At 34.4% G+C, this 21638-nt stretch overlaps 1 protein-coding gene across 5 annotated transcripts in view; it reads right to left on the bottom strand.

Moving 5' to 3' along the window:
- gak (cyclin G associated kinase) overlaps nt 1–21638 on the bottom strand; it is a 51756-nt gene that overhangs the window by 28549 nt on the left and 1569 nt on the right. For 3 of the 5 annotated variants that reach the window (XM_051894832.1, XM_051894828.1, XM_051894829.1), the window contains exons 2-12: nt 18139–18200; nt 17399–17458; nt 16424–16538; nt 14376–14518; nt 13674–13799; nt 12666–12755; nt 11364–11499; nt 11125–11237; nt 10612–10662; nt 5566–5641; nt 138–258 (exon numbers count right to left, since the gene is read on the bottom strand). In XM_051894832.1, coding sequence (XP_051750792.1) covers nt 138–258; nt 5566–5641; nt 10612–10662; nt 11125–11237; nt 11364–11499; nt 12666–12755; nt 13674–13799; nt 14376–14518; nt 16424–16538; nt 17399–17458; nt 18139–18200 — 1093 coding nt within the window. The remainder of the gene's footprint in view (nt 1–137; nt 259–5565; nt 5642–10611; nt 10663–11124; nt 11238–11363; nt 11500–12665; nt 12756–13673; nt 13800–14375; nt 14519–16423; nt 16539–17398; nt 17459–18138; nt 18201–21638) is intronic. The other 2 variants (XM_051894830.1, XM_051894831.1) reach the window with 1 other exon arrangement.

Here is a 21638-nt window from a genome sequence, read left to right as displayed (position 1 = left end):
CTGTCAATGGTTCAGCGGAAAGTGATGCATCATAGCGAAACCAAGGCAAGCCAAAACATACTTGAGCAAGGCGTGTGCACTAGTTAGTGTGCGACAGCCGCAGGGGAGTTTTACTGCTGTCTGAATGAGTCGCTCACCTGGCCACCGACTGGATGACTTTGGAAGAAGTGTCTTTGATGTTGGTGAGAAATCTTTCAGTTCCTCCTTTCAGGATATCCAAGAAGCCTCCACCCATGGCCGGGTCTGTGTCATACACACCTGGAGATTCAAACACGCATATAACCGCAGGCCAACATTTGTCAAAAGTGCTTTTACAGGGCAATAGTTTTGCATAATATATTTGACATATGCACACAAGAAACATTTCAATGCAATGACTCACAATCATCTCATAACACGTCTCAAAGAACTGTTCTTAAATTATCAGATTTTAAGGGGTTAGTTTAGTCAAAAATGCCAAAGTTTATGAGGATCATGCCATATGATATTCAAGATTTTTGCAAACACTACTATGTACGCAAGGTATTCTTAGTGCACAGTTATAACAGATTTTAAACCATGCAAACTGAGGTTGGTAGCTTTGCATGGGCATCTGATGGTCTCTTCCAGTCTAAGTAGGCTGCCTTTAATCAGAAAAAGCTGCAAAGTTGACCAGACTTGCTATAGAGAGTATGCATTGACATATCCACTTTCCCGCCGGAACACGCCCCCCTCAGCCGGACTGGATTTATCAGGGGAAACTGTGAAAACGTGAATAAAACAAGTGACTATCAGTTTAAACTAAAGGTTTGACTCGATAGTGTTCCTTACAACTTATCAAAGATCCAGACAGTGATCCATGAATATTGGCATGCAGCCAGGAATCGTGTTTCCTGACATTTATATGTGCCTGATTTTGACGCCGGGGAAATACATGAAGCAAATTTGCCTGTGAATGTTTTATATAAATACAATATATGTACTAGATCTAAATCCAGGTGATCACTTATATCAATAAGTATAAGTTTTTGTCAGTGTTTACTTAAAAACACCCAATTATGCAGAATATAACAGGGTAAATATTTAATTGATGAGTTGTCAATACAATATATAATACAATATATAGGGTGTTATTTTATCCCCAAATTCTTCATATTGACAAAATGTTAACTGCAAATCCACGTTTCAGTGCCTGAAGTCCAGTTGTTTCTGTGAATTGCAGCGGTAGGGCTGGGCGATATGGCAAAAAAATAAAATCAGAACGATTGACCGATTCATGATTTCGATTTTTTTTTTTTTTTTTTTTTAACTGTTTAACTAGTCAACTTAAAAACTTAACTACAATATGATTTAAGTAACCTTCTCTTTATTAACAATCTGGTTAAAAAAAAATTCCATTCCAAGTGCACCACACATGAAGTGAACGTGGTGTAAATGTAAAACAATTTGTTAAATATGTTTGCAGAAAATATGCCTGAAATATGAAGGCAAATGTTGTACAAACTTATCTTAAACAGAAATAATATAAAATAAGAAAATGCTAAATATTTCTTAGCCAAAAAGTAATAGCAATAAATAACACCAGTAATAGGCTATTATTAACAGCAAATGCTTTGTAAAAACAGAAAACAACAGCAGCTTTCAGCCTGTCACCATCATGCAAACATGAAATATCAAACAGGTTTACAGGTTTTTGCATTCCATTGCGCTATTTGTCCTATTGTTTTTATGTTTGGTGGACATGTTTAGGTGTTGCACTTGTGTCTTGCGTATTTTGCAGCGTCTCACCCATGAAACAGCATTCTAAAACATGGCGGTCAAGTTTAAAAAAAAAAAAAAAAAAAAAAACTCAACTCAGCTTTAATATCTTTGCCTTTTCTTCTCATTTCACTGTCTGCATCTCATTTTTATAACGTAATAAAGCATTTCTGAATGAACAGCCGCTTAAGAATAGTGATGTGTTCTACGTACATATAGAGCGTCCCATGAGAGCGGTTAATCAGGCGCGCCAGTGCCATCATGAGGTCGGATTGTATTGTCAACATGTCTAATTGTAACGCTTGCTAACATTTTTATTCAAAATCGCGATTTCTCGATTTAAAAAATAATAAAATCGAGGCAAAACATTAAATTCAAATTAAACGAAAAAATCAGGAAAAAAAAAAAAAAAAAAAAAAAAAAAAAAAGAAAATCGCCCAGCCCTATGCAGCGGTCTATTTGCTTCTCTTTTCTGTAGCTTTTGGCAGTAAAAATATACCTCAGATTTCTTGTCAAATCTATCTGAACAGTCAATCGCAAAGCTCTTTCCCGTTTTAGATGTGTTTTGTGTGTTTTTCATGGCATTCACGCTGAAAACCAATGATGCCACTCAGTTTTTTTGCTGTTCAGTGGGCGTAATCGCAGTAACTCCGGCCAATGGTGACATCACGTACATACACTCTATAGCTTTATGTAACATGACCATCATCTTAGCATTTGAACCTAACATTCAGTAACAGGAGATAAAACCCATACATATCAAATGTATGGTGGCCAAGAGAGCTCAACGCACTGCAACTGAAGAAAATACATGCAAATAGAAAAAACACCAGCAAATTAAGAAAACATCTTCATCAGTTTGAAAACACGTGCTGCAAACACTCACAACACAACCAAATACAGAAACACGCTGCAAATAGCACAGACCACAACGAAAATGTTTCAAGGGGTCTCCAACAAGTGTCAAACCTGGCTGGGACATGCTTATTGTTCAATGTTTACTCATCAGTGGTGTTGCCGATGACCTGAAAAGTGAGTTTTTTTGTTTATTTTAACATCCTGACCGTATGTGCGTTGTGAGTATTTGCAGCAAGTTTCTGTATTTGGTTGCATTGTGAGTATTTGCAGTGAGTTTCTGTATTTGGTTGCGTTGTTAGTGTTTGCAGTGCGTTTCTGTATTTGGTTGCGTTGTTAGTGTTTGCAGTGAGTTTCTGTATTTGGTTGCATTGTGAGTGTTTGCAGTGAGTTTCTGTATTCGGTTGAGTTTGGTTGCGTCGTGAGTGTTTGCAGCGCGTTTCTGTATTTGGTTGCATCGTGAGTATTTGCAGCGTGTTTCTGTATTTGGTTGCGTCCTGAGTGTTTGCAGCGTGTTTCTGTATTTGGTTGCATTGTGAGTGTTTGCAGTGAGTTTCTGTATTCGGTTGAGTTTGGTTGCGTCGTGAGTATTTGCAGCATGTCGAATAATTGGTAACACTTTACAATAAGGTCTCATTTGTGTTAACATTAGTTAACATGAACAAACAGCATTTATTAATCTTAGTTAATTCTAATTTCTAAATTCTAAATAACTAAAATTAACATACAATGAACAACTGTATTTTTAGCTAGCATTAACAAAATTAAACAAAAACCAGCCAAAACGTTGTGAACTACACTAATATGCAAAGATAACAGAGGCTATTTAGATGTAGAAGTTTTAAGGTACAGTAGCAAAAACAGCTTGTTTAATTCTCAGTGTCAGAAAGAATAAAAGTAAGCAGAGGTTTTGTGGTGTAACAAACCTTGCTTAACATTACAAGTGGATTGAAGGCGAAAAAAGGAAATGCTACAAAAGTGTAGAATATGATCCTTTCAATGGACTGAAATTGACACGGGATTGCATGTGCGGTTTCGTGAGTAGTATTATCACTTTCTGACGATGTTCACTCAGAAAATCAGAGTAAACTCAGCAGATGGTGACTAGAGGTCAATCCTCTTAGAGCATGGAGAGAGAAAAATCATCCCATGGGGTAAATATGGGGGCAGGGGTGCGTACGAGGCATTATCTGTTTGTGTACAGTATTATGGCAGCATGATGGTAAGTGGAGGGTTACACTCCTGAAACATCATGTTGGCTGAAATATAATGTCTAGCTAAATTTTCAAAATTAAGTTGGTTCTTACTGATGCATCCGTCCACTGCTGTTGAAGTTAACTAGCAGCACCCTATAGGATGAAACACGTCTCTGTTCCCTTTAAGTCTAGTGGTGTGAGCAGGTATGAGCTTTATGTATAAGCACTTTAATGCAGTTTTGTGTGCGTGTGTGTGTATTTTTGTCAGGTGAAAAGTCACACTTATGAACTCGAAGGTGTTGTGAAGAGCTCATTCAAACGGTGTGTGTGGTTTTAACAAAAGTATAATGACATGACTGATGCAGCTGTATCCTGTAAAATCTTCAATACCCTTTGATGTGAATCTCTCACAAACCAAGTACTTCTTATTATCACAAAAGCTGGTGGGTCTAAAGCCAGAAATCATTGTTTACACAACTCAGCCAGTTCCTGAATACATTAATGTGCAGCATTAAGAGATTGTTAGCAGTTTAACAAAGTGTACATCTGTTCCGGATATTACTTGTCCATATTATTATACACTGCATGTTACCATTTGTAGAGGCTAATAGTTTTACTCTACACAAGCACTCACAAAAAGCAAGGTTTACAGGCGATGAAATATTTCACAGCAGAGTATATGTATACTAACTAAACCAAACCATTAACACACAATCAAAAAGAACTAATCAAACAACCACCAAGATTAACTAAAGAAACAACCAAAAATAACTAAAAAACTAACAACCATTAACAAACAAAACAATAACTTAAGTTATAACTTGTAACTACAAAAATAACTAAGAAAACATTAACAAACCAAAAAATACCTAACCAACTAATAATTAAGAATAACAATAACATATATTAACAAAAAATTAATAACAAACAAAACCAAAATCAAGTAACAATGCGAAAACTAAGAATCAACCAACAAACGAATGAATAAAAAAAAAAGAACCAACCAACAAGACTAACCAACAAAACAATCAAAAATAACTAAATGACTAACAAACAAAAATTGATAACCAAACAGTAACTAAAGTTAACTAGTATAAATAAAAAACAACAAACAAACATTAATAAACTAAAGAAAAAGTTACCAATAGTAACTAATAACAACAACTAATAACTCAAATCATTAAAAAAAAACTAAACTAAAAGCAACAAACACGAATAAAACATAACTGTCCAACCAAACAAGACTAACTAAAGAAACAAACTTTAACTAACAAAAAAATAAACACTCAGACATTAACAAACAAACCAAAAAATAACTAACCAATCAAACAATAATATCTAACAAGAATAATTATAACTAACAATTAAGAAAAAAAAATAACATTTACTAAAATAAATAAGAAACAATAATAAAAAAAACAACAACAACCAACCATAATAAATAATGAAAACTATATGCATGCTACAGAACTAAAAATGCAAAACGGCATCACAAAACAAGGAGAAACTTGCAAAATGTAATGCATGTAAACACAGGATGTCAGTGCATCAACAGATCCTACGACAGGATAAGATCAAACAGCACGGTCTTCACTGCTACTATTCACCTTTACTCAGTATGTTTCTAAGGTAGTGTGAAATCCCTCCAGAGAACAGATCACATCAATTACAAAGAAAGAATGGCATTTGAATAAGAAGGAAGCCACATGTCAAATCTACAGAAACCTACAAAGAAAATGCCTTGCTCATAAAAGAATGAGTTGAATGCAGAACTCACCAGCATTGTGTATGTTGTTGATCTGAGAAGGAAGCTGTGCACTGTTGTTCCCGAAACCTCCGTTCTGCTCCAGGAGCTGTAGGGATTCATAGCCGTCATACACAGACTTCAGACAGTAGTAAGAACTTAACAGACTCATCTGGACAACAGTCCGATGCACACACACATCAGGAGAAAAGCAGGACACCAGACTGCAGAATACTCATGGATCTGAACGCTATTCAATGATTGCAGTACATCAAGACGACTCAATCGCTGCAGGCTCTGTGTGTCTCTCTGCTTCTGGCTGTTGGTGGTAATCACTTTAATCCAGAGAGAAACCCCTTCTTAACCCAGTTCAGATACATCTAAAGCCGCCCTCTCCACCATGTGTGCACATAGGAGCATAACACTGATTTCTGTATGCAAACACTCATACAAATGCTGTATGGATGCTCTTAACTTGATCATACACATGCATAATTATTAATCCAAGAACTGATGATTTGTTAGTCCAAATCAGTCGTTCTTCGACCAAACATGGCTGGAACAGCCCAATCCTTTTCTTGTCCTCCTACTTGTTTACCAGTCCTGTTTCTGTCTTATGTAGTGAGATCAGTGGCCATTAGGTCAGAGAGAAAAAGAGGGATGAGATGCTCCTTTGTCTCCAGGTCATGGAGGGAGGGAGGAAAGGAAAGAAGGACAGAACAAGAAAGGAAGAGTGCAGCGGTGTCTCTAAATGGCCCTTCAGAGAGTTGCGATCAGTATGTGGGACTCTGCTCGGCTCTGCGGGTGTGTGTGTGTGTGTAAGTGTAAAAGAATGAGGGGTCTGTTTCAAATGAAGCACCAAAAGAGCCTCATTCAACCAACCAAACCAGTCTGGTGATCAAACAGGAGCTCTGAAGGAGAGGTTACTAAAATCAAGATGAATTGACAGTAGTGGTAGATCATAGTGCATTTTTCAATGGCTCATGCTGATAAATAAATAGCCAAGAGGGCGATTTTTGATTTCACATATATACACATACTACTTGCAATAATTAAATGATTGCAAATTATATATTATTTTATATCAAAATATATATTAATATTTGTGTAATATATGTATTTATATATGAAATATGATATGTATTGTGCATTATTATGTATTATAACAACACCACATATACATACATACACACACACATATATATGTAAGCAATAAGGTACGAGAGGCTGTGCTGTATCGTGAATAAGAAGAGCGTTGTTAGGCACGACGCAAAGCGGACACAGCACTAGCCTTGAGTACCTTATTGCTTTTATAATACGGTTACCACACAATACAAATATTAAAGCCAAAAATATGTATTAATGCAACTTTCATGAAGTAACTAAAAAGCCTTCCTTCCACCGGAAAAAAAAGTCCCTGACCGTGAACAGCAACAGAAGTTACACTGTTACGCCATTAGATGGCGGCAAAGATTGTCTTTATGAGTGTGTCAGTCAGTAGTGAAGACTTTTACATTGAAAAGACTGAATTGTTGTGAACACGGAACAAGACGAAACTGACAAATGCTTTGACTAGCGCTGTCAGTCATGGGAAAACCCCTTAACTGTTAAAAGGACAAGATAATACATCGGACATTTAAACAGATTATTTATTATGAACATAGGACTGACCTGAAGGAAAATGCTAAATCTGAATGCAGGTAATAAACTTGCTCACTCGATCTCTTTCTCACAATACTTTTCTACATAATACAGTAAGCTTCAATGAACAATATCGAGAACAAACAGTTTACGTTGCTAAGAGTGGTTGCTAAGGGTGTTGTGTAGTGATACACAGAACCGTTGGGTGAAGCGGTCATAGCAGTGTTTTATCGTGAATAAAACAGCTATTGACCAATCAGAATCAAGGACAGGAACTAACCATTTTATAAATAAATAAATAAATAAATATAAAAATGCTGAATATTAATAAATAAGACACAAATTATATATCCATACATAGGATACATTAAAAAAAAAACAAAAAAAAAACAAGATATTAGGGCAAAAATGCCCTCCTGTATGAGTTGTCGTCTCATATTTATATCATGCTAGTTAAACAATATCACAGGAGTGCTGTTTTTGTCCAGAATAGCACAAATGCAAATGTGATACTGATTTTATACAGCAGTTCAATAAATAAGAAGTTAATATTGTGTTATATTTTGGACAATATTATCTGCTTTTGCTCAATTTTGCCAATGAAAATATTACCTATAAAGCCAGAGCAGAACAGTGGAATGAATGAATGAATGAATGACTCAATTACTTACTCGTTTAAAAATTTACCACCACCTACTGGCAGTTTTAGTTTCTTATTTAGATTATCATTTCGTAAAAAAAAAAAAAAAAAAAAAAAAATCATCTTTTCATATTAATAAAAAAATTAAAGGTATAGGTCACCCAAAAATTACAATTCTGTCAACATGTACTTACCCTCATGGCCGTTGAAGCCTAAAAGTTAGTGTAATATATTCTATGTTGAATCAAATAAAATATTATTTTCCTAAAGCTACTTTTTGTAATGTCTATTTGATGCTTTTTTTCATTTAGCACAATAATGGCTTTAAATTATTTTTTGGGAGTAATTTCCAAATTTAATGTGCGATTAATTAGCTTAAATAATCGCCACATCCTGTAATTAATTAGATTAAAATTTGTAATTGCTTGACAGCCCTAATATATATATATATATATATATATATATATATATATATATACACACACACACACACACACACACACACACACACACACACACACAAACACACATACACACAGACATGGATAAAATTGTTGGCACCCTTGATAAATATGATCGAAGATGATTGTAAAAATAAATCTGCATTGTTTATCCTTTCAATCTTTAATTCATAAAATTAGCAAAAATCTAACCTTTCATTGAAGGAAAAGAATTGAAAGTGGGGGCAAAATCACATTATGAAATAAATGTTTTTCTCCAAAACACATTGGCCACAATTATTGGCACCCTTTTATTCAATACTTTTTGCAACCTCCTTTTGCCAAGATAACAGCTCTGAGTCTTCTCCTATAATGCCTGATGAGTTTGGAGAACACCTGACAAGAGATCAGAGGCCATTCCTTCATGCAGAATCTCTCCAGATCCTTCAGATTCCCATCTCCATGCTGGTGCTTTTTCTCTTCAGTTCACTCCACTCATTTTCTTTAGGGTTCAGGTCAGGGGACTGGGACGGCCATGGCAAAAGCTTCATTTTGTGCTCAGTGACACATTTTTGTGTTGGTTTTGATGTTTGTTTTGGATCATTGTTCTGATGGAAGATCCAACCACGGCCCATTATTGGATTTCTAGCAGAAGTGGTCAGGTTTTGATTTTTTATCTGTTGGTATTTGATAGAATAACCAAACCTTGGGCATGGGGTACTTTTTATCCATGTGTGCACCAAACCCATGGTGGGTTTGCTGCCAAAAAGCTTTTTTTTTAGTTTCATCTGACCATAGAAGCCAGTCCCGTTTGAAGTTCCAGTCGTGTCTGACAACTAAATATGCTGGAGATTGTTTCTGGATGAGAGCAGAGGGTTTTTCTTGTAACCCTCCCAAACAACTTGTGGAGATGCAGGTGCTGTTTGATAATTTTTTTAGGCTTTCTGAGACCCAAGACTCAACTAATTTCTGCAATTCTCCAGCTGTGATCTTTGGAGAGTCTTTGTCCACTCAAACTTTCCTCCTTACCGCGCATTAGGATGATTTAGACACATGTCCTCTTCCAGGCAGATTTGTAACATCTTTAGTTGATTGGAACTTCTTAATTATTGCCCTGATAGTGGAAATGGGGATTTTCAATGCTTCAGCTATTTTCTTACAGCCACTTTCTATTTTGTGAAGCTCAACAATCTTTTGCTGCACATCAGAACTATATTCTTTGGTTTTATTCATTGTGATGAATGATTAAGGGAATTTGGCCTTTGTGTTTACACATATTTGTACTCCTGTGGAACAGGAAGTCATGGCTGGACAATTTCATGCTCCTAGTCACCCTGGTGTGCTAAAAAAAAATGTAAATATGAATGGGAATATACTTCAGAGATATTTTACATTAAAAATTCTAGGTGTGCCAATAATTGTGGCCAACGTGTATTGGAGAAAACCATTTATTTCATAATGTGATTTTCCCCCCACTTTCAATTCTTTTCCTTCAATGAAAGGTTAGATTTTTGCTAATTTTATGAATTAAAGATCAAAAGGATAAACAATGCAGATTTATTTTTACAGTCATCTTTGATCATATTTATCAAGGGTACCAACAATTTTGTCCATGTCTGTGTTATATATATATATATATATATATATATATATATATATATATATATATATATATATATATATATATACACACATATACACATATACACATACATACACACGATATTATATAAATAAATACATTTCATATATTAAACACAATGCACATGCACACACAGTAAATTGTAAGAAAAGTACTGCTTTTACAAACTTTTTCTCTCAAATTTTTAATTCACCAGAAAACATACTTTATGTATTTAAAATGCTGTTATTTTTATATCTGACATAAGACCAGCTTACATCTTGGGGCCTTTTTTTACATTTGGTCACTTCATGCATTTTCTCTGATCAGATAGCTATCCGATCGTGAAAAGACCAGGTGTAAATGCCCTCCGAAACGGATTTAAATCCGATCGCTCAAACCACTTAGTTGTTTCGTTTTAGACGCATTCCAAATGAAACTGGACAAGTGTAAATGCATTTGGTTGTTGAAACCACATATGTAAAATATTTACACATGTATATGAGTAAATATTTAAAACATGTATAAAACATAAATATGAGAGCGTGTTATAGGCTATATGACATGTTATAGCCAGATATGACAACGCTACTGCAACACGCATCACCGGAGATGAGTAGCTGAGTATCTCTACAGCAAGCAGACGCACAAACTGCCGTGAATGTAACTGAAAGTAATTAACAGACGCTCAGCACACAATCATCTTCATTAAATGTATTGAGACTAAATGATCTTACCAGTGTTGATGCCGCTCTCTCTCCTATTGCGGTCTTTGATCTTGAAATTCGCTGATGATAAATAAAATGCAGCGAATTTGCATATAGCGTGGGAATAGGTGATCGGATTTATATTCGTTTGCCGGAGACATTTATTTGGCCAAATGTAAATAGAACCACTTTAACAAATCAGATAGCTATACGATCAGTAAAATCACATGAAGTGACCAGGACTGTAAACAGGCCGTTGGTTAATCCGCAAAGTGGATATGGTTATTGGCTAATGCCATGATCTCAAAATGACTAAATACTGACAGATTAATCAGTTTGGCTGATTAATTAATTATTCTTCCAGTATTCGGCCATTTTTAAATTATAATAACCGTGTTGACTTGGCAGATTAACAGAAGATGTCATTCCATTATAAAACCCATTTTGGTTGACCATTATAAACTCTTGCATCACATATTTAGCAACCTATGAATGACTAGTGAAGACTTGATCTAAAAGACCCTCAGAACACATGGGTAGTACCTCAGTAATGGGAGATTTGGGGTTGACATTCCTGGCTGCAGCGATCTCCTGCAGTTGGTTAACAAGCTCGTTGATCGACAACCGCTCCTCTGGGTTGATTTTCAACATAGATCCTAGAACAAACACACAAGGATTTTCACGCAACTGCATTCAGGAACAAAACGACAGTATGAATTTGGAGAGAATTTGGAGAGATTTTGGGAAGAGGGAATGTAGTTAAGCTCCTGCGGGATACTTACGGATGAGTTGATGAAAGACTGTGTACTTGGTGTCATTTTGTGGAATGTTGTATTTGCCATTTACTATCTGGAGTTTGGCTCCCTCTTCAAATGGGTGCTGCTTAAAACAAAGCAAATACAGGATGCAGCCCAGAGCCTACAGGGGAAAAAAACAAGACTCTTTAAAAACACAACTAACAATAACTGCAGATAGAAAAATAGCGTTACACTGCGCCTTAACCAGGTGCTATGTGACAAGTAACGCTAATGCGCCAAAATCAATCAAAAACTGCCAATCAGAACATATTTACTTTTTAATATAGAGATATGTGGAGAAACAAACAAAATGTACTTTTGCTGTGTGACACTTGTTGAAAATTTGATAAATGCAGATAAATTTGATGTTTATCTGCTTACCCCCAGGGCATCCAAGATGTAGGTGACTTTGTTTCTTCAGTAGAACACAAATGATGATTTTTAACTCCAACCGTTGCGGTCTGTCAGTCATATAATGCATTGAAACGGTAACACCATCTATGAGAGTAAAAAAACATGCACAAACAAATCCAAATTAAACCCTGCGGCTCGTGATGACACATTGATGTCCTTAGACACGAAACGATCGGTTTGTGCGAGAAACCGAACAGTATTTATATAACTTTTTACCTCTAATACACCACTATGTCCAACTGCCTTGCGCATCCGGTTGGTGAGGGCGCTGTCAGAGCGCGTTCAGACCTCACCAACTGGATGCGCAAGGCAGTTGGACATAGTGGTGTATTAGAGGTAAAAAAATTATATACTGTTCGGTTTCTCGCACAAACAGATCGTTTCGTGTCTTAGGACATCAATGTGTCGTCACGAGCCGCAGGGTTTAATTTGGATTTGTTTGTGCATGTTTTTTTTTATTCTCATAGATGGTGTTACCGTTTCAATGCATTATACGACTGACAGACCGCAACGGTTGGAGTTAAAAATCATCATTTGTGTTCTACTGAAGAAACAAAGTCACCTACATCTTGGATGCCCTGGGGGTAAGCAGATAAACATCAAATTCTCATTTTTGGGTGAACTCTCCCTTTAAGGAAAAAATACTCAGCAATGGTATTTGCACATGGTTTGTCTTAAAGCATATTAAAAACACCACAAAGACATATAAACAACATTAAAAACTTGATCTTTAAAACTTGCTTCATCTCTAAATCAACTTTCTTTTTCAGCCTTCTTATTTTCCCAGCCATTCCAAGAATTCTGCAGGATTTCCCTCCAAAAAATGTTTACCTGGGTCTGCTTATAACTATACTTACTCATAAACTAACTCACCCATATGTCTTGTTTCTCATTTATTGGGTAGTTGGAATAAAGGTCAATCATCTCTGGTGTCCTGTATGCTGGAGTCGTGTTTCTAGTGATCTGAGAGATAAAAAGAGAATAAGTAAGAGAAATCATTTATAATTTAGTTGGCTTTCATGTTAAAAGATGTGCATGAAATACTATGAAATATTTGAATATGTTTTCTATTTGATTACATTTTAAAATGTAATTTATTCCTGTGATGCAAAGCTGAACTTTCAGCATCATTACTCCAGTCTTCAGTGTCACATGATCCTTCAGAAATCATTCTAATATGCTTATTTGCTGCTCAAGAAACATTTATTATTATCATCAATATTGAAAACAGTCATTTAATATTTTTATGGAAACCGCAAATTTTTTTTTTTCAGGATTTCTTACACATTCTTTGATGAATAAAAAGTTCAGCATTTGAAATCGACCTTATTTGAAAGCATCTTTTGTAACATGTCTTTATTGCAAACAAATTAATGCATCTTTGTGGGATAAAAGTATTAAATTCTTATATTCCACTACATAACAGAATGTCTACAAAACTAAACAAAAACATGAAAATTAAAAATTGGTCCTCATTGAGTTCTTACAAAAATGCACTTCCACTGAAGAAGCACAAACAGACGTTCATGTATAGAGAAATGGCGGGCTTTGTGCATTGTGTGGGTTTCAATTTACTACAAATAACTGATTTAAGAGGACCAGAAACCAAACAAACTAATTTAATTAACAAAACAATTAAATCAGTGAATGCTTCCACGGGAAATAGCCAGAGATTTTAATATAATCACCGCAAAATATTTCTCTCTGGCCATGTAATCATTTCCACAATTATTGTGACAATCCACAAATCACAATCAAAATGATGGCAAAACAAAGCAACCAGAGGACAACAATGTCATGATGATGTTAAGCTGGTGCTAATATTTATGTAGCATAAAGCTGGATGGGCGCTTGGAGAAGATAATTTTTTGCATTTCTTACCTCATCTTCCACCATAGATCTCTTGTGAGCAGACCAACTGTAGTCTGGGTAATGTGCAACAGTAGTGGCGCTGCCAAAGTCACACAGCTTCATGGTGCCTTGGTGACTGATCAACAAATTCTCGATCTACAAAAAGAAGAAATGTTATCAAACAATGTACTTGATCATTTGGCACAGGTCAAATGATAAAATACACATTGCTGCGCATATTTATTAAAGCAATAAGTCACCCGAGGCCATGTGTTACTGTGCTTTTACCACAATATATATACACAACACTATGGTAGTATTCATTGTACTGCATAATGCAGATTTAGATTAAAACATTTTATTTATATATAAATTAAATTTATAAAATTAATTATAAATAAACAAAAAAAAAATACAGTAATAAAAATTATCTGCTGAGAATATATAAAAACAATTGTATAAAAATAATTAAAATGTAATAAAAATATATTATTATTATAAAATAAAATAAAAAGTAAATTCTTATTAAGTGAAATTAACAATCATGAAAACATTTTTTCCTTTGATTTTGGAGTTAAATGTTTCCTAGAGATTCACCCTACTGCTTATTAAGTCCTATTACATGTAATCTAATAAATAAACACTTCTTTGTTCATATCTTACTTTGATGTTCTGTAAATAAATCATTATTCAAGGATTTAGCCTGCAGTCTGAAAGAGGGAGGAGCCTCACCTTCAAGTCACGGTGTATGATTGGTGGAGACTGCTTGTGCATGTGCTGCACAGCACGGCATGACTGGTAAAAGATCTTCAGCACTGTGTCACATGACATGGGCCCTCTCTGCTCCACCTTCTTCACAAAATCAACCAGCTGGCCTGCAGGAAAAAGAGGGTGGAGGTCAACATGAACACAGGAAACCGACACCAGTGCCACAAAATTAGAAGGAAAGGGTGAAATGTGTTATGTCAGTCAAGAGTTTCCCTTTCACTTTTATAAAAAAACGTCTTTGCCTTTTACCAAGATATGAGTTTAAATGCACATCAGAGATCATCCAGTAACTAAGACCAAACTGTGCTAAGGTGTGTTACAGGGCTGTCAGTTAAATCGTGAACAATGCCATGATCTTCTTACATTAACATTTATTTACATTTATTCACTTACCAGACACTTTACAAAAGCGACTTACAAAAGAGGCAATTTGTCAAAGGTCCAACAATATTCGTAATATACAATGCCAGGTTTAGATTAGGAAGCAAGCGAGAGAACAGGAGAAATGCAGAGAAGAAATAGTTTTTTTTTTTTCCAATTTCTTTAAAAACGTTATTATAAAAGAATTTTAAAAATATTGCAATTTTGTATATTTATATTAGAAATATTACATATTTAAAATAAATAATTTTTTGAGATACAAAAATTTCGTCATATCAGGGCTCCAGACTAACATTTGAGAGCAGCGCACCTGATTTGGTGGGACTAGGTTTTTGTTTTTGTTTTTTAATTATAAAGGTAATTTAATCATATTACTATTGTTTTGCATTAATAAGTGCAGTTACTAATAATATTACATGTTTAATTATTGGAAATTTGACAGTAAAGCACTAAGCTTGAATTGAGATGCAGATAAAATTAAGCTATTATTAACAGTTACATGCAAAAACATTTCTATAGGGAAAAATTTAAATATTCTACTCTTATTAAATGTACCATACTGAACTGACCAACAGCTTCAGTGATTATAAAAGGAGTGCTCTTTACTTGCTTTCTGTGTAATTCAGTCACAATTTGAAAAAGTTTTTGTTTTTCATGAGACTTTTTCATATATTAGGGAGTCAATAAGTGCTGCTCTGCTGCCATCTATTGGTAATTTCATGTCTTTTTTAAGTTTTGTTTGCCTAGAAGTGCTAGTTTTCCTTCATCTTTTAACTTTTAGTTTTACCAATCAGCACATAAAAAAAATAACATTAAATATGGATAATATTTAGAGCTTTTAAGTGCTGGAAAAAGTGTGAAGCACTTTAAAAAGTCCTTGAAAAGTGCTTAAATTTCACTCTCAAAAGTTTGCATGAACCCTAAAACGAATATTGTAAAAGCATTCAAGTATTTCAGCCACACTTCCATAGATTTAACTAATCGTTACTACATTAAATCCATGGTGATTTGTGCAGCCTTAACTTGTTCGTGGCATAGTGTTTCTCCTGGTTTCCAAGTCAATGCTATTTGATCTGATATCTGTGGTTTATAGCAGATAATTCTGCGCTGAATTTGAATGCTTTCCACTATATCTCGCAGCAATGTTATTAATTTTGCAGCGAATTCAAACGCTTTCTCACTGGATTACCCAGCAGTGTGTAGTAAGTAGTGTTGCGTAATCAAGATCGGTGTGCGCTGAGCTCGCGCTGCGCTGTCTATTATTGCTCCATGCTCATAAACGGTCTGCGCTGCACATCTCATACGAGTACCGCTCTTTCGTTTCACTTTCGTTTCATTTGCCATTTGATGTTTCTCATATGAAACAGAAATGGCAGCTCTTATCAGTTGTGCAACGTGGTGATTGCACCAGTGCGATCTTTAAGAAATTTTAGTCGCACTGGCAGAAAAAAAGGTTGCAAATTCGCAGTCTGGAGCCCCGCATATGATACCTGCAAATAACAACAAAATTTTTTTTTTAAAGTGTGACTTGAATTTGATTGATAAATTAATTTGCCATTACGAAGGTTTTCTCCATGATTTTCTAATAAACGAGAGCCAAGAACTGTGTGTATGCGATGATGTGTTCGTACCTCTACAGAGCTCCGTGAGGATGAGGAACTCAGCCTGGCCCGTGTCCGACTCTTCTTTACTGATGGACGCGGCGGAGCAGAACTGCACGACATTGGGGTGACCAGACAGCTTTTTCTACACAGAGCACATGGAGAAGCAGATCAGGCATCCAATAGCTTTTAGAAAGGGTTTGATTTACTGGGAAATGCTCCTTTTTTTTCCTTTTTTTTTTTTTTTTACAAACTGCTGACAGAAAAATGCAAGAGATGCTTTGGCCAGCAACATCTTTGCCTAACTAGGTATGAAAAAACCATGCCTTGGGTCTTTATTGACCTGGGACGTCATTCACTACCCTCCCTCTCATTCATTTTTTCAAAGTAAGACATCAACCTTTTTAGTATTTCTCAATCCATTCATTATAAACAATATAACAAGAAAAAAAATTATAAAAGATTGTTTTCTAATTCATTTTTTGTAAAAAGTGTATAGGATCACTTTTTTTTCTGTGCAACAATAATTGAATTTCCGTTGACTCAATAACTGCAATTCACCTTTACACCTCAAGGTGGCAATGTCTGATACAAAATGATGACGTGATGTTTCGCTCATAATTACCAGAGGCAGAAAACAAAAGAATACATAACTATCATGGGCAAAACTTGAAATGGCTCAGCGATTTACTGCAGAGCAAGTACTGTACCGCAATCAAATATTAGTCACACTAGTCTATTAGTCACTTGATAGTGGATCTGGTGAAGAAGATATCAGAAATCAAAATATTGATTTTGAAGACATTGAAAACAATAGTTTTGAGAATATGGTTGAGATAGTGAATAGGAGCCAGATGCTGAATGTACTGGGTAATGTACTGAATATACTTTGAAACTTCCAAGTTCCAAAAGGTATTCTTTTGAATTTGTTATTAAAATACGAAAATGTAATAATGATTAGCGAAATATTCATACATTTAAGAATTAAAGACATTTAATTATTACCATGAAGCAGACTTCCTGAATGATGGCTTTGCTCTTTTCCTCTTCATGGGAGAGAAGTCTCTGCACACAAACATACAAACAAATAAATTAAAAAGGAACTTTTAAAATCTTTTTTTAAACCTGTTGGCAAAAGGCAAAATTACCAGAAAAAGTGACAAAAATGCCCCAAATGCTTAAAATATTAGGCAAATAAATGTGTCTAATGAATTTCCTCATTTTGTGTATGTGTTATGTACTTGAGACAAATGGACAATATACTCATATAGTATTTTTTATATTTTACACTATCACATATTTTAAAGTTTTAGTAATTTTATTATCATTTTGTCATTTTTATTATTTTAATATAAAAATGTAGCTTTAATTTATTTTTTATTTCATTTTATATTAATTTTAGTATTAGCTAAATTTCATAACTAACTTATTTCAGTTAATTGCCGAGAAAACATTTCTTATTTCTGTTTAAGTTTATAAAGTTTGTCTAATATTTATTTTATTTTAGCTTTATTTCAATTACCAAAGATTTTTAAAAGTTTTAATAGTTTAAGTTTACAATAACAACACTGTTATATGATCATATATGGCCAAAAAGCCATGTGGTTAAATATTGCTCTTTGAAAACACGTTAATTCATTCACTGCTATGTAGAGCATATTTAACTTCATTAGCACATATAATGGCATTCAATACTGAAACAATCTGAATGTTAAGACATTTTATGTGTGATGAGATCATCATACCTTGAGCGCATAGTCCTTACTGCTGCCCAAATCCTGGGCTTCATACACAAATGCAAATCCACCTATAAAGAGAGGGAACATTTTTCATCATTAAGTTTATTTTAGGTTCACTGTGATGACACCAGATTTAGATTTTGGCAGATTCAGTTTTGTGCTGACTTGGAATTGTGGCATAAACAGGACGTGAGACAGACTGATTTCCGAAAAGACAAGTAGACTACTCTATAAAAAGCAAAGAAACTTTTTTTGGGGTGGCACATGAGAGTCAGTAACATATTATAAAAACTTCTTTAGAAGTAAATGAATGAGTTAGTCTTCCAGAGTACTTGTGTAACATTCACACAGAAAAACGTCTGCCTTCAGCAGTTATTATTCAACAAACAGACAAAGACAGAATTAACTCATTACGACTGCAGCGATGACACAACACAACGTTAATGAATCACTGATATGATCTTTGTCTCATTGCACAGCGCAAGCAACCATTTTACACAACATTTCACCAAGACTCAATGCTGTGGAGAAAATACTAAAAATTAATTCACAATTTATCATTAGACCCAATATTGAATTAAAAGATTAGTTCACTTTCAAATGAAAATTATACTCACTTTACTCACCCTCAAGCCATCCTAGGTGTATATGACTTTCTTCTTTCTGATGAACACAATCAGAGATATTTTAATAAATATCCTGACACGTCTGAGCTTTATAATGGCAGTGAATGGGACCAACGAGTATGAGCTGAAGAAAATGCTTCCATCCACTCTCACTGCCATTGTAAAGCTTGGATGCGTCAGGATATTTATTAATATTTCTCTGATTGTGTTCATCAGAAAGAAGAAAGTCATATACACCTAGGATGGCTTGAGGGTGAGTAAAGCTTGGGCTAAGTTTAATTTCAAAGTGAACTAATTCTTTAATTACTGAAAAGTGTAAATATGTAAAAGTAGGAAAGTGTGAATATCGACCAGGTTATCATCTCCCTAATACATATTTGGCAATTAGTTAATATTAACTATTAACTAATTGCCTCCACGGGTTGGTGAAAAGCTAATAATTAATTAAATCATAAAAATGTAAAATTAAAATAAATGACTTTAAAATAAAATAGCTAACACTTTAGTTTGGGGACCAATTCTCACTACTAACTATTTGCTTATTACTAGAATATTTGCTGTTTATTAGTACTTATAAAGCAAATATTAATAATAACTTACTCAGCATGACTATATTCTACATCCCTTAATTCCACCACATACCTAAACCACTACAACAACTACCTTACTAACTATTAATAAGATAAAAAAATAGGAGTTTATTGAGCCAAAAGTCATAGTTAATAGTGAATATGTGTTCCCCAAACCATAAAAAAAAAAAAAAAAAAAGTGTCTAAAAATGTGTCTTTAAATTAATGAAATATTAAAATTTCACAGGGTACTTCAAGTAAATATTTTAGGTCAAAGGTGTTCAGCTGACTAAAAAGTTCCCTGATCTACACAGCATAGGAAATGTTGTAGTTAAAAAAGCAAGTAATTTTAAAGGTGGAACAAGTTATTATATGAAGAAAGATTACAATTTTTTTCTTCTTTGGAAAAGCACGCACTGATGGCCAGGAACATGTATTAAGAAAGTAAAAGGGGATTTCAATTTATTTATACATGAAGATATAAAAATAAGAAATGTCCATTTCTCGTCTTCCAAGAATTTTGTTGTTCTGCTTCAACATTTTGAATAGAACATACCTGACTGATTATTAAAATGAACAATAATAAAATATTGAAAGTATGGCTGCATGAACAGATGTTGACTGACTGTATCAGGTCAACTATGCATGCAAAGGTGTGTATGTCTTTAGATAAACAAAAGTGACAATGTCAGGTATTTATGGACACTTGTGAAACAATCCTCAAGCGACCAAAACTGCATGTAACCATGGCAATGGGTAAATGAATACCAGTGGAGGCCTGAGTCAGGCTGCACGAATCAAAAGAAGCTTTCGAGTTTCACGTTACAGTGCACTGACATTCACACGCACCACAAATTTGCAAAGAACAGTGCAAAACACAGTAACAGAAGGAGAGCAAGAGACCTCAGGTAAATATGACGTATACTGAGCCCAAACATTTCATTTTCAAAATTTCGAAATAGCACTGGCCAACACTGCAGTCCAGAAATGTCATATGATACAAAGAACATGGTGTAATGAATATACAACTATTATGTAAACAATACTGAGTCAGATACTTTGTCATTTAAATGATGATTTTACCCAAAGCAACTTGCAGTGCACTTATTACACAGACAAAAAGCTTGCAGTGCTCAAACTTCCAACTTTCTGGTTACCAGACTAGATCTTCTAACCACTATGCCTCACCACCACTATGCAAATCATTCCTGTTTACCCAGAATGCCCTCTGTTTCCATTTAAGGCCTGTAGATATCAACAAACACCTGAGCCAGTGGGCCAAACTAGTTATATGGACACCGATCTTACTGCCATAATCCAACAGATTTCAAATGGTCTGAGCAAAATACACAACTTTGACAGAAAATCAATATATAAACATGGCTATATGAATATAAAGTCAATATATGAACATACATAAAATATGTAGCACAACTACTTGCACTTTTTTTGAAAAATAATACTTTTATTCAGCAAGGGCACATTAATTTGATCAAACGTGACAGTAAAGACATTTGTCATGTTACAAAAGATTTCTTTGTCAAAGTAAACTTTCTATTCGTTCATAAATCCTGAAAAAATGTATAACAGTTTCTATACATATTAAGCAGCACAACCTTAATACTGATAATAATAATTAATGTTTCATGAGTAGCAAATCAGCATATTAGAATGATTTCTGAAGGATCATGTGACACTGAAGACTGGAGTAATGATGCTGGAAATTCAGCTTTGCATCACAGGAATAAATTACATTTTAAAACATATTCAAATAGAAAAGAGTTATTTTAAATTGTAATAATATTTTACATATTACTGTTTTACTGTATGTCACCAAATAAATGCTGCCTTGGTGAACATACAGTCCCAAACCTTTGAACGATAGTGTATATTGTGTGTATAATTTTATACAGTTCATAAACAATATAGACTGACATTATTAAAAAGTTTATATACGTTAGGGCTGCACGATATTGGAAAAAACTGACATTGCGATATTTTGTTTTTCTGCAATATGAAAACTATTTCACCGGATGACTAGATTAACTCTATTTGGAAAGAATTAATCGTAATTGGGGTGATTTTGAATCTGCATAGAAAATAATAAACAAATTACAAGCATATATAATAATAATAATAATAATAGAATAAAAAAGCAAATGAGTTAAACAGTGCTTTATGTTTTTCAGGTAAGTCTAACAGTATTCAGGTACAGAAACTGAATTATCAAATGTAAAATAACATTGCGTAGTCTTCACTGTACAAATTAAATATAATTAATCTTTGATTAACATTAACGACACAGATAGCA

The sequence above is a fragment of the Ctenopharyngodon idella genome, chromosome 5 (genome assembly GCF_019924925.1).
Source record: "Ctenopharyngodon idella isolate HZGC_01 chromosome 5, HZGC01, whole genome shotgun sequence".
Lineage (NCBI taxonomy): Eukaryota > Metazoa > Chordata > Actinopteri > Cypriniformes > Xenocyprididae > Ctenopharyngodon > Ctenopharyngodon idella.
This window is presented reverse-complemented; position numbering and strand designations above follow the sequence as displayed.